Source organism: Gasterosteus aculeatus, chromosome 9, assembly GCF_964276395.1.
Source record: "Gasterosteus aculeatus chromosome 9, fGasAcu3.hap1.1, whole genome shotgun sequence".
Taxonomy (NCBI): Eukaryota; Metazoa; Chordata; class Actinopteri; order Perciformes; family Gasterosteidae; genus Gasterosteus; species Gasterosteus aculeatus.
Genome location: NC_135696.1, coordinates 21,891,641 through 21,904,682, shown reverse-complemented (window position 1 = coordinate 21,904,682; position 13,042 = coordinate 21,891,641). Strand labels below are relative to the sequence as shown.

The following is a 13,042-nucleotide window of genomic DNA, read 5'->3' as shown; positions in this document are numbered from 1 at the left end:
ATAGTGGCATGCACATTGCACATGCAAATCTGTAATTAAATACTTCTCTTTTATCTTAAATTGCCGTGTATGTTTATTCTTTTATGCCCCGACTTGCTGAGTGGATCCTGTATGGTTTTCTACTGTGGCACTGGTTCGGTTTCTACTGGGTCGGATGGTCGGCATGGCGATGAGATGGATGCTTGGTGGTTGCTTCGGAGAGTTTCCCAATACATCTCGTTACAGTCAAGATAAGATTACAGTTTATTGTTGTTGTACTTTTACACAATGGTGTTTAACCCTTCGCACCACTCGATGCTTGATTATATATTTACTCTTTAAACATGGTTCAAGAGGGAAACGTCTGATCTGCAGCCGTTTACAGGTTTTAATCTATGTAGTTTGACACCTCAATCGTGGCTTCTATCAAACGATACTTTACCAAATATGTTTTTCCGATGAAGGATTGAACGGTTAATTTTGTCCTTTGCAAACCCAAACCAATCAGGCACAAAGGCTGAATGAATAAAACAAGTCTGTTTCTCAAAGCGCCAAAACACAACAAGCGCTCAGATGGTCTGAGAACGATCAAATAGTGAGAGGACGACCTCCCGCGTCCAGATCTCCTGGAAGCAACCTGTCTACTGGATGTGATGGGAATGGAAACACGTGGAGACGAGAGAGGGGGGGGGGTTGCTATGGCGACAGCCGGGGACACTTTTACCTGCGGCACTGAGAATTTCATTCACTGTAAAACGGCATCGAGTCCGGTGAGTGATTAAGGTACGAAGGTCCAGGTGACGTGCACAAAAATGAATGAGCCACGGCGGCATCGTGGAAGTGCCGAGCAAGCGTTTAACTTACTCCACCAAAGCATTGATGGATGAATGAGCATCACGCTGTATTGAAGAAGAATTGAAACTAGAGACTGAGACCAAAAACTCATGTTTACAATGTTTACTGATGGAATAAATCCAGAGAGAAGTAGAGTCATTTCCTCATAGACGTCTATGGCAGCAGAGGAGTCGCCCCCTGCTGGTCACTACAGAGAAGTAGAGTCATTTCCTCATAGACGTCTATGGGAGCAGAGGAGTCGCCCCCTGCTGGTCACTACAGAGAAGTAGAGTCATTTCCTCATAGACGTCTATGGGAGCAGAGGAGTCGCCCCCTGCTGGTCACTACAGAGAAGTAGAGTCATTTCCTCATAGACGTCTATGGGAGCAGAGGAGTCGCCCCCTGCTGGTCACTACAGAGAAGTAGAGTCATTTCCTCAAAGACGTCTATGGGAGCAGAGGAGTCGCCCCCTGCTGGTCACTACAGAGAAGTAGAGTCATTTCCTCATAGACGTCTATGGGAGCAGAGGAGTCGCCCCCTGCTGGTCACTACAGATAATGAAGAATTGAGAGATTGTCAGGACTTGTCAGGACTGATGGGTGCATCAGTTTGGTTTGTCCTCTCTGGGCTACTGTAGCAAAGAGGACACACTCTCTATTCAGGCTCGTGTCCACAACATACCAGCGAAAAGAATTGTGTGGATAAATTCATCAATTATTGTGCAACAATCATCTTTCTCCTCAAATGATCCGCCGGACTCGTCAGACAACACAGACAAACACAAAGACTCAGACAGATGTTCACAGACAACACCCCCACATGTGTGAGCACGAACTCAGACACACACCGTTTATGATGACAGCTCAATCACACCCCCTTGTGTCTGTGGATGGTATCACACGAGGAATGGAAGAAAATCAGATGAACACAATGAGTTTTTACAGAAAGTTTATGGATTATATACACAAGAAGTACTGAGCCAAAATGTACAATACAGTGGGAGAGAATGGGTGAGAGAAATCAAACTACCACCCTGATGAGCGGTTGGAGGGAGGACGGGGGATGAACGTGGCGATCTCACGTGCGTGCCGTGATTGTCTCAAAGGAGGAGTCATGGTGTCCTGTACAGTGTAAGGCACTGAGGGTGACCTACTGTAGCTGATGGTGTCAGGACACACACACACACACACACACACACACACAGAGTAAATGTCTCCCTGTCGCAGCAGTAGCCCCCCCCCCCAACGGGGTGACGGTGATGGAATGGATGAGGATGTGCCCGAAAAATGGTCCAGTGCCATTGTGAAATTTTGTGTTAGCATCACTACGACCTCTGCTGTTGCCCCCCCCGCCCATCCTAAAAAATGTCCCCCGCATCATGGCGATCTCTCTCATTGCCCCTCGACCCCTCGACCCCCCCCCCTCAACAAACCAGCTGTGGTTTGTTGAGGGGGGGTGATTGGATGAGGGGAACCGGGTGTGCACATCTGTGAAGTGAGAGAATGGAAACAGAAGGGGGAGACAAAACCAAACCAACAACACAAAACAGAACACCACATCTGTAGACCTACTACCCGTAGAGCGCTGTACGTAACACCGCCGTACTTTGCCTGTCTGTTGTCTGTCAGCTGCGTGCGAATTCAGGGGGAAAAAGTATCGTGACTTCCTCAACCACCAACATGTTTGTCTCGTCTCGTTAACGAAAGTTAAGATTTAGTCAGTTTTTATTTTTTAAGATCGTCTTAGTCTCGTCTTAGTCATGGAAAAAAGGTTCGTTAACAAAAAATGTTTGTCAAATTTCGTCACTGGTTTAGACCCGCCCACCAGCTCCTCCATTGGCTCTGCTGTTGCTCGTGTGATTGGCTGTCCCCGCTGTCATCAGGTTGTAAACCGGTCTGCTAGTTGCCTCGAGGAGTCCCTGTTACTCCGCCACTGTAAGTGTGAAATAGGTGCTACTGAGTTGGAGTGAAGATGACTAACAAGGTGAAACACAGAATGATAATGTTTTGCTACATGCTTTACAACCAGCCAAACCAAAACGGGAACAGTAGCAGTAGAAAACAAGAAGAACTACTAGTTTGATTAAAAATACTTGTGCCCCCCCCCCCACTTCTGAAATCAATATGAGTCCCTGGATACACACACGATCAGGGTGGATTTAATTTAGCAATAGAATAGAAGAGCACACTGAGAACTTAAGGGGAGAATATTCAGTCAACTTTTGTCTTTAGGTTCAAGCCAACGATGTCACGGTTGAGGGTGGTAGGCAGGACTCAGACGCAGAGTTCAACAGGAACACAAAGGACTTTAATAGTCAATGGTCAAAAATCCAAGGGGGCAAATACACACAGGCATGCACTATGGGTATCCAAGACAAAGACAGGACATGCGTGGCTAAAGACAATGATGCGACAAGTGACACAGGAGACACACGGCTTAAATACACAAGGGAGGTGCAGGTGATTGGACACAGGTGGAAACTATTAGACGAACACAGGGGATGACGGGACAAGGCAGGAAGTGAAGTTACCCGGGGACACGAGTGGCAGAAAACTACAAAATACAACAGGAAGTGAAACCACACCGTGACAAACGATAAACCTGAATGAGCAATAATCCAACATCCTGACAGGAAAATAAATGAACAGTAACAATCAGATTCACATGTGGACATCTCTTCATTTAGTGTGTAACACTCACTGAGTGACTTCAGCTTTGAGTCACATTCTAATACGTCCTTCTGCGTGAGAACAGTAACTTGTTCTTGAATATCTTATGCAGATAAATATTTAAGGGCTTAATCTGTGTCCATTGAACGAGTACTGCGTCATTATGTCAGTGAGCAACACGCCCACAGATACAGTAAAATATATATATATATATATATATTGTGGCAACCAACGGGTGTGGGTGAAATCACAGGACTCGGATACACGACCAGCTGCACACAAAAAAAGGGTACGGTTTATTTTGACTTACAAAAAAAGGGAAAAGGGCAAAATAGGTTCTTCCTCTTTTGAGGGCTCGGTTCAACAGGCTGTTCGGCCTTCAGTCCCCTTCCTGCGGGAAGCACAGAAAACAGGATTTACACTCATTCCAAAACCCCCCCAGCGTGAGGCCATCTCCTATACGTCTAGTTCCCCAGGCTGCATGAATGGGTGGTCCTTTATAGTGTGGGGGGGCGGGGGGGGGGGGGGGGGGCGTTTCCCCTTCTCACCTGACCTCTGGCTCGTCGGTGCCCCAGACCTTGGTGCTGATCTCTTGAGGCGCTGTCCAGGGTGCTGATTCGTGGGTTGCCACAATATAAAGAAGAATGTCATTCTCTCTGCTAACAAACATTGACGTAATACCTCTTCAGGCCAGAGCTCAGCTTCACCTCGTCCTTCTCATCTTCATGTTAAACTGGTGTGATGGGCTGCAGTCCGTATTCCACTTAAGAATGAAAGCAAAGGTTCAGTTCATTGAAGGAGAAACGTGCTGCTCATCAATCCAGCACATTGTTTGTCCATCCAGACACTAATCTGGAAAAAGCCTTTTGAAGTTACAGCAAAAGAAAACCAGGATGAAATTGAAGGTGATTATGATAAGTTACACGTTTTTGACTACTGTTTGTGAGACTCCGCAGGCGGGGTTCTCGCACTCCGCTGCCGGGCATCTTTCTCTCCAACGTGCGCTCACTGTGCAACAAACTGGAGGAAATACAGCTGCTGGTGAGGAGAGACGGAGACTTCTCTACATCCTCCGTCTTGTGCTTCACGGAGACGTGGCTCTGCGGATCGATACCGGACTCCGCGCTCCAGCTGGCGGGCTTCCAGCTGCTCCGAGCGGACCGCGACACGGAGCTCTCCGGCAAGACGAAGGGTGGAGGAATCTGCTTCTACTCCAACAGCAGCTGGTGCAACGACGTAACGGTGACCCTACAACACTGTTCTCCTGATCTGGAAACTTTCTCCATCAACTGCAAACCCTTTTATTCCCCCCGTGAGTTCGCTTCATTCATCCTGGTCGGTGTTTACATGCCGCCGGCGGGCAACGTGCACGAGGCTCAGCGGACACTCGCCGACCAGATACGGCGTGTGGAGCGGACCAACCCGGACTCTTTAGTTATTGTCCTCGGGGACTTTAACTAAGGAAATCTCACCCATCAACTTCCTAAGTACAGACAGTTTATTAAATGCCCACCAGAGAGGAGAACACGCTGGATCATGTAGGATATTAGAAATAAACTGACGACCCGGTTCATAAAATGAATAAAATGCATATAGTGTACACCAGAATACAGCCATGATTCTGAAACTGTGTCATCAATAAAGTGATGACAATATTGTAAAACCTGTGATTGTAATACATATAGAACCACCATAAGATAGAACCACCATCACATAGAACCACCAACAGATAGAACCACCATCACATAGAACCACCAACAGATAGAACCACCATCACATAGAATCGCCATAAGATAGAACCACCATCAGATAGAAGTACCATCAAATAGAACCACCATCACATAGGACCACCATCACATAGGACCGCCATCACATAGGACCACCATCAGATAGGACCACCATCACATAGAACCACCATAAGATAGAACCACCATCAGATAGAACCACCATCACATAGAATCACCATAAGATAGAACCACCATCAGATAGAACTACCATCACATAGAACCACCATCACATGGGACCACCATCACATAGGACCACCATCCCATAGAACCACCATAAAATAGATCCACCATCAGATAGAACCACCATCATATAGGACCACCATCAGATAGAACCTCCATCACATAGAACCTCCATCACATAGAACCTCCATCACATAGAACCACCATCACATAGGACCAGCATCACATAGAACCACCATCACATAGGAGAGGGTAGTGTTAGTTTATGATGATGGACTAAGACCTCCCGCCACACGAACAGTTTCTTCCCGTCGGCAGTCGGGCTCATCAACAGAGCCGGTCCCCCACTGACGGACTCTGACAGTATCACGTGACAGCTTCTATCAAGATAACTTCTGCTTTTTCTGAGTTTAGCATCAGGAAGTTGCCGGTCATCCAAGTTTTGATGTCTCCAAGAAATTCTTGAAGTCTAGCTGGTTGGTCTCTTCTGGTTTGATCGACAGACGTAAGGACGGGGGGGGGCAGGCACGTGCACAGATGCAACATTGGCGTCGCTGAAAACATGACGTCACAACTGGTCCAACGTTTCCCAAAAAACATACAAACAAAAAACTCCTCGTCCAGCTGATTACTGACGTTTGTATCTCTCTCTTCATTAAACGTGACAGACAGGCAGAGAATTTAAAGGCAGTTTTACAGTTCTACAAATTAAAAGGTAGGTCTTAAGTTGAGCTACAGTCTGGTGTATTATTAGTGTAATGCTGCTTATGCTTACAAAAATATTTGTGTGTGTTGTCAACTTATTCATTATTGTGCACAACATTAATTTATCTCATTCACAGAAAGTGAAGCTTAATGCAAAGAGAAGAGACTCCAAAAGCAGAAAGACACTTCTGCCCTTTTCTTTTGGTTTGAGCACCTGCCCCCCAAACTGTCTGAAGCTTGTTTTAATCTTCCCAACAATAACCATGTTTTCATCACTAAGAAGTTTCTTTAGAGGAGCGCTTCATATGTTCACTGGGAGCCTTTTTCATCTCCACGTTACCTGAAGGACTTAAAGGGAGGAGTCTGCAGTCTGCAACCTCACCACTAGATGTCACTAAACACTACACACTGTCCTCAACAGATACTTTCATATTGTAATGGAAATGTGTGAACAATAAATGAATAAAGCAACATTTGTGTGAGTTGACAGCTTGTTTGTGTCGTTTGTGTCCTGCAGTGAATGTGAGGAAGACGTATGAAGAGCTGCAGAGAGGACATATTTATCTACATGTTAACAGGAGGACGTCACACTGCAGCCTTTCACTTAATGTGAATTATTACAGAGAATGAAGAGACGTTTATGCTGCTTACAGGTTCATCAAGATGATCTTCACATATTAACAACACTTTTATGATGTTTCCTTTTAGCAGAAGTAAGACGTTAACATTAAAGCAGCTTCTTGTTCTGCAGCTCATGCATACTAATGACGGAAACAGGAAGGAAGCTCTGCTGGGGATGAACAGCAGCTTGTTACCAACTACAGAAGAGACGAGCTGACCTCAGAGACATCAGCCTCCTCTTTAATGTAGACGTGTTTCTGGTGACTTACTGAATAAAGAGTTTCTGATCTGCTGATTGAACACAGAGGAGCAGCTATGAGTCCATCAGCCGGTGGATTAGTCGTCTTCCTTCTCTCTGTACAAGGTACTGTACTTCTACATTTATATTGTGAGGCCGTTACACACCTCACACACACACAGGGAGCTGTGTTTTTACTTCACACACAGGTCTGATGTCATCACACACAAATAATGACTAAATGAACATTAACAAAGAAGAAATGCTCTGAATAATTTGTCTCTGTTGAACTTCCTCTAATCGTTCAGCAGCGTTTCTTTGCATTAGACCACATTTAGAGGCTGTTATTCACTCGGAGTCTCTGAAGACGTCTGTTCTTCTTTTTGGAGCATTTTATTGTGGATTTGTGGTCATTTTTATTCTCTTCCTGGTTGTTCAGTTTCTCTTTGAGGGACATTTTGTAGCTTTGACCCGTGTCACAGATAATTGATTCACTGCCGGATGCTGAGCGCCGTGTCATTACATTACATTACATGTCATTTAGCTGACGCTTTTATCCAAAGCGACGTACAATAAGTGCATTCAACCATAGGGTACAAACTCAGGAGAACAAGAAACAAGAAAGTGCAATTTCCTCAAATAAGCCAATTTACAATTTGCTATAGATGAGTGACGTTACAAGTACAATTTAAGTGCTGCAATCTGTTTGTCTTTAGTCGAGGTAGAGTCTGAAGAGGTGTGTCTTGAGTTTGCGGCGGAAGATGTGGAGGCTCTCTGCGGTGTCATCAGTGAGGTTTGATCTATATGTCACAGTATCGTTCCCCTCAGAGTTCTGCATTTCTCTACAGTTTCCATCTCCACTCTGCAGCAGACTGACCACAGACAGAAGAGCACAGAGCAAAGACAGTCTTCTTCTCATCAACCAAACCCTTCTAATACTTCAACTTGAGCTTTTTCAGGTCCACAGGTTCAATACGTCGCTGTTCCTTCCAGCTGCAGAGTCCATGTGGACATCGTGGACCCTTTCATTACTTTCTATAAACTCAATGATTTTCATATTTCTCATAATATCTTTTCTCTTCAGTAAACTACCAATGAGAGTGTGTCCTGTGATGTTGTTCTGAGTGTGACTGTGGTTCCTGATGTGCTGTGTTACAGTGATACAGAGTCAGGATGGATGGAGAGTGAATTACCGTCAGACTGACGTCTGTGCTGCAAAAGGATCAACAGTGAAAATAATCTGTGACATCACATACCCACCTGGAATATATTACTATGATATAAAGGACAGATTCTGGTCCACTAAAGAGAAAGATGGTGAACCTGTGGATCTGACAACAGACTCTGAGTATTCAGACCGTGTGACGTATGGATATTATAGTGATAGTTGTTATCTGACCATCACAGACCTGAGAGAGAGCGACTCAGCTGAGTACAAATTCAGATTCATGACAGAAAAAACAGGAGAGAAATATACTGGTTCACCTGGAGTCACTTTGTCTGTCACAGGTAACATTTTAATTTACATATTAATCATCTACAAATGTTCAACATCTAGAAAACTAGAGTATAAATGTCTTCTGTGAATGTTGACACTTTAATAAATAATATTCACAGATTCAGGTCTCCAAGTGAAGGTGAGAAGATCAGATTCTACCTGGTTGGAGCTGACGTGTCACAGCAGCTGTGTTCTGTCTGATCATCCTGAATACGTCTGGTACAAGAATGAAGAGATCATCGAGACAGGATCTTCTCTTCTAGTCTCCTCTGGTTCTACAGACAGATATTCCTGTTATTTAAGAGGATCTTCTGGTCAACGTTCTCCTGCAGTGTGTAAGTTCACTCCACTGTGTCGGCCTGTGGAGCTTCAACAACATCTCACATGGAGGCACCAGACCGCTGCATGTAAACTAGAGGCATCAAAAAGATGAAGCACAACGTTCCTCAGGAGGTGGAGCCGTGGTCCACTGACCAGAGGGTTGCTGGTTCAATCCCCGGCCCCTGCAGTCTACGTGTAGAAGAGTCACTCACACACTGACACAACAATATGATTCTAATCACAGCTGTAAACACACTGGAGTCTAAATGTTAAAGGAGACACAGATCTTTATTTATGTCATTCTCTTATTAATAGAAACACAAATATAAACCATCAGCAGACAGAATAATGTGATATTCATAAAGACTCAAGTGAATTATTCCAGAACATAAGTAGAAGTGACGTGTCAGCTGGTGGAGGAAACAATCAATAACTCCTACAACAACTAGAAGTGAGAGGACAGACTCAGCTAAGGACACAAGCAGCATCTAAAGAGAAGAATGTGTGGAGATATGAACATTACAAAGGATTAAAGGCTGCTTATTGTCACTTTACACCAGCAGGAGTCTCACCTGTGACAGCTGCTGTGATGAATACTAGAGATAGTCTGAGAGAAAGACACACAAGTATTCATTCAAATGATCAACTATCTACGCTAACATCTTCTAACCTCTTAGTATGTTTATTCACGTCTCCTCCAGATGGTCCACAGCGTCCCTCTGTGTCAGTGAGTCCCTCTGCTGAGATGCTGGAGGGCGGTTCAGTGACTCTGACCTGTAGCGCTGATGCTAACCCAGCAGCTAGCTACACCTGGTACAAGGAGGATGGAACGTCAGACCCTCGTCTTCTCAGTGAAGAACCTCAGCTGGTCTTCAGCTCCATCCAGTCCTCTGACTCTGGAAATTATTCCTGTACAGCTGAGAACCAGCTGGGGAGGAAGACGTCTGACTTCATCTCTATCGACGTGAAATGTGAGTGAAACAACCTTTTTAAAAGCAACATAATCACTACTGAGGTAGTGTTTTGTTATCAACGTCTATTTATTGAACTCTAACTTGTAACAATATGTTGAAACGTCTCCTCCAGATGGTCCACAGCGTCCCTCTGTGTCAGTGAGTCCCTCTGCTGAGATGCTGGAGGGCGATTCAGTGACTCTGACCTGTAGCACTGATGCTAACCCAGCAGCTAACTACACCTGGTACAAGGAGCATGAAGACTCACCACGAGCATCAGGACAGATCTTCACCATCACTAACTTCACAGCTGAACACAGTGGGAATTATTACTGTGAAGCCCAGAACGAGATGGGACGTAGTAACTCCACCTTACGTCTAATTTCTTCTTCAGGTAAATCACACTCATTCTTCTGTTCTCTCACACATTATATCAACAATCCAACTAAAGAAGTGACTCACAGTAAACGCGGCCTTTAGCTCCTGTCCTCCACTCAGTGAAGCAGGAGATCATTGTGGACTAGAAGGTGAACCTGAGCAGATACACTATGACCCCACTGAGAATCAAACCCTGGACCCTCGGTTCATCACTTTAAAGCTTCACCAGCTGAGCGTCCTGCAGACATCACGTGGTCTGATGCTGCGTCGTCTCATCAAATGATGAAGTCAGAAGTGGAAGGAACAAGAAGAGTCACGTTAGAAGAGCTGAAGATGTTGATACCTGAACAGAGTCTGTAGCTGTAAGAATGCAGGAGCAGCTCAGTGAGAGAAACAAGTCTGGAACAAACACAATGCTGTTAGCAACACAACAGTTAGCTAGCATGCTAACTAGTCAGCTTTGAGTATTAGCGGCAGTATTTTTGGGGGTTTGGATTGTTTCTCCAAAACGTCTCCTGATCGAGTGTGTTTAGTTTGTGTAGCAGTAAACACTCTACAGTTGCCATGGCAACAGGACATAATAAAATGGCCACCGCTGCGACCATCCACCTACGTTGTTTTGATAAGACGTTCTACTCATATTTAGTTTGAGTTAAAGTTCATCATCTGCATAGAGCAGATCTTAAGATCCCAGATATTCTGTTTCACTGAGTTAAACATCTTATTTCCGTCCTGTTGGTAATTAATTCACCTTCCATATTTAATACTTTATATTTGTTGTTTATTTTCTTTCCTGTGTTGGAAAAGGAGCCTCCAGTGGTTGGATAGCAGCGTTTGCGTCCACATCTACTATTTTCCTGGTGATCAACATGATCCTCGCTGTCCTCATGATCAGGTGAGCTGTTCAACTTCACTGATTAAATGTAGATGTGGATCTTACATTCAAGCAGTCGTTGAATCACTTGATTCGATCTTTTGTTTGTTCATTAATACATTTTTCTGTCCAGAAGAAAAAAGTCTCCACCAAGCAGCCGGCCTGCAGAGAGACCAGAGAACAACGCTCAGGTGAGGAGGACGAGCTCAGTGTGGAGGCCTCTGGGAACATCTGGGATCATCATGTCAGGCCTGTGAGGCAGGGATTTGAAAGCCAACAATTAAAATATAATACAAATTCATATAAATTAGTAAATAAAAGTTACCAGCAACACTGGGAGTTCAACTCCAGGTAAAAACCGGCCCACTGGGAGGTTTTGTCAGGTCCCTCTAGTTCAGCCCACTCCTACGTCCTGGTTCTTCTTCAAACCATTTAGACACCACCTGTCGCTCCCTCGTCCTGTTTTCCCTTTTTCCTGATGCGCTCTACGATTATTGACTCAATTTGAGTTAAAATAGGGTCCAACATACATCAAGTAAAATGTTATGCTGTAAAAACATGAGAGAGAACATGCTAACATGTAACTAAACAAACCAAGCTAAAATCATTGAAACAATAACTTGCAGCAACAACCCTGTGTACAGCGATATGGCCCAATATGATCCTCCTGGTGACAATCATATTATATATAACTATATTTCCATGAGAACCTGTAGGGCCCAAAGGAGTCATTAGAGAACAAGCCCTGCAGATATTCTACTATCTGGTCCTTTGTACTTCAGTCCAACAATACTATCCAATAAGTACTTCTTGTTCTTTGATGCAGATCCCACCAGCGGAGCCTTGCTATGCTACCGTGAGCTTCTCCAGAAACCAGGAGGATCTTCTTCTCTACTCCAACGTCAGTCCAGCTCGCCCCCCCAGACGCAAGGAGGAGGTGGAGGAAGTTCTGTACTCAAGTGTCAACTTTTAGAGTTCTGGTGCTGCCAGCTTGTATATTCACCATCGTTAAGGCTTCCATCAGAGAAGCATCAGGGAGCCAATGGGAGGCCAGCTTGTAGTCTGTAATCACCTTTAAATGTTCCTAATCAGCAATATGTTACTACCAGTTCTATACAAGCATCTTCAGGTACATTTATCTGTAAATAGTCTTTACCAATATTGCCAATATGCTTCTATTGATTCTCATGTTTACTGAAGTTTTTGTTTTGTATGAGAACTTGTCTCAACTTAAAATGGCTGAATTGGACTTTCAGAGTGTTTTAAGCACCTAGTGGTAGAAATGATAATGTAGAAATGTTTAGGGTAGAATTGTAGTTTATGTGTTAGATATTAGTTATTACATTAGCATGTTAGATGAAGTGACTGCAATATGAATCAAACCCAATTCATAGTAATTATAGTCATATAATTACTGCACACATTTACCTGCTACAATGTAACGTTAAGACTTGGAGACGGATGCTAATTGCCGTCCTTGATGGATTCCAAAGAGTTTTTTCTCCTGTCAGGTAGTAGATGAGCAAAGTTTGTACGACAGCCCTGCGAGGTAAACATTCTGATTTTGGATCATATAGAACTGAGTTAAACATAATGGTTAAGATGTGTTAAGTTTACTCGCTATTAGATGATGAGATTATGATGCTTTATTATGTTTACATCAGGAAGCTTTAAGCCAAAGGAGTGATCATCGAATGTACGCTGAAAAAAACGATACTTTGGACCAACTTGTATTGGACAGTAGTCCAATACAATTCTATATTTTGCTTTATTTTAAATAAAATGTCACAACAAACAGTATTTTCTGTGATAGAAAAGTAGAATGTTCATACAAGATGAAACTGAAAACATTTAGTCACAGTCAATGTTTGATCTTGTTTAATAGAAATAAAGACAGGAAAATTCTCTTCAAAAGACCTTCAGGTTTACTCGTCTTCCCCGAGGTACAGAATGATGCACTTCAGCAGACACTCAGCTTCACCTCACGGCTCTACAGTGCAAACAC

At 43.9% G+C, this 13,042-nt stretch overlaps 1 protein-coding gene and 1 long non-coding RNA gene across 3 annotated transcripts in view; both read left to right on the top strand.

The window, feature by feature from the left end:
• LOC144383163 (limbic system-associated membrane protein-like) overlaps nucleotides 1–13,042 on the top strand; it is a 26,700-nt gene extending 13,658 nt beyond the window's left edge. The window contains exons 6-9 of the mRNA XM_078080009.1: nucleotides 9,534–9,803; nucleotides 9,919–11,058; nucleotides 11,171–11,228; nucleotides 11,864–13,042. Coding sequence (XP_077936135.1) covers nucleotides 9,534–9,803; nucleotides 9,919–10,265 — 617 coding nt within the window. The 3' untranslated portion in view covers nucleotides 10,266–11,058; nucleotides 11,171–11,228; nucleotides 11,864–13,042. The remainder of the gene's footprint in view (nucleotides 1–9,533; nucleotides 9,804–9,918; nucleotides 11,059–11,170; nucleotides 11,229–11,863) is intronic.
• On the top strand, nucleotides 7,470–9,162 carry LOC144383103 (uncharacterized). 2 transcript variants are annotated; one of them, XR_013450560.1, is made up of 2 exons: nucleotides 7,470–8,522; nucleotides 8,637–9,162. It is a non-coding gene; the product is annotated as an uncharacterized LOC144383103 (long non-coding RNA). The 2 variants fall into 2 exon arrangements; XR_013450559.1 differs by having other exon boundaries at nucleotides 8,631–9,162.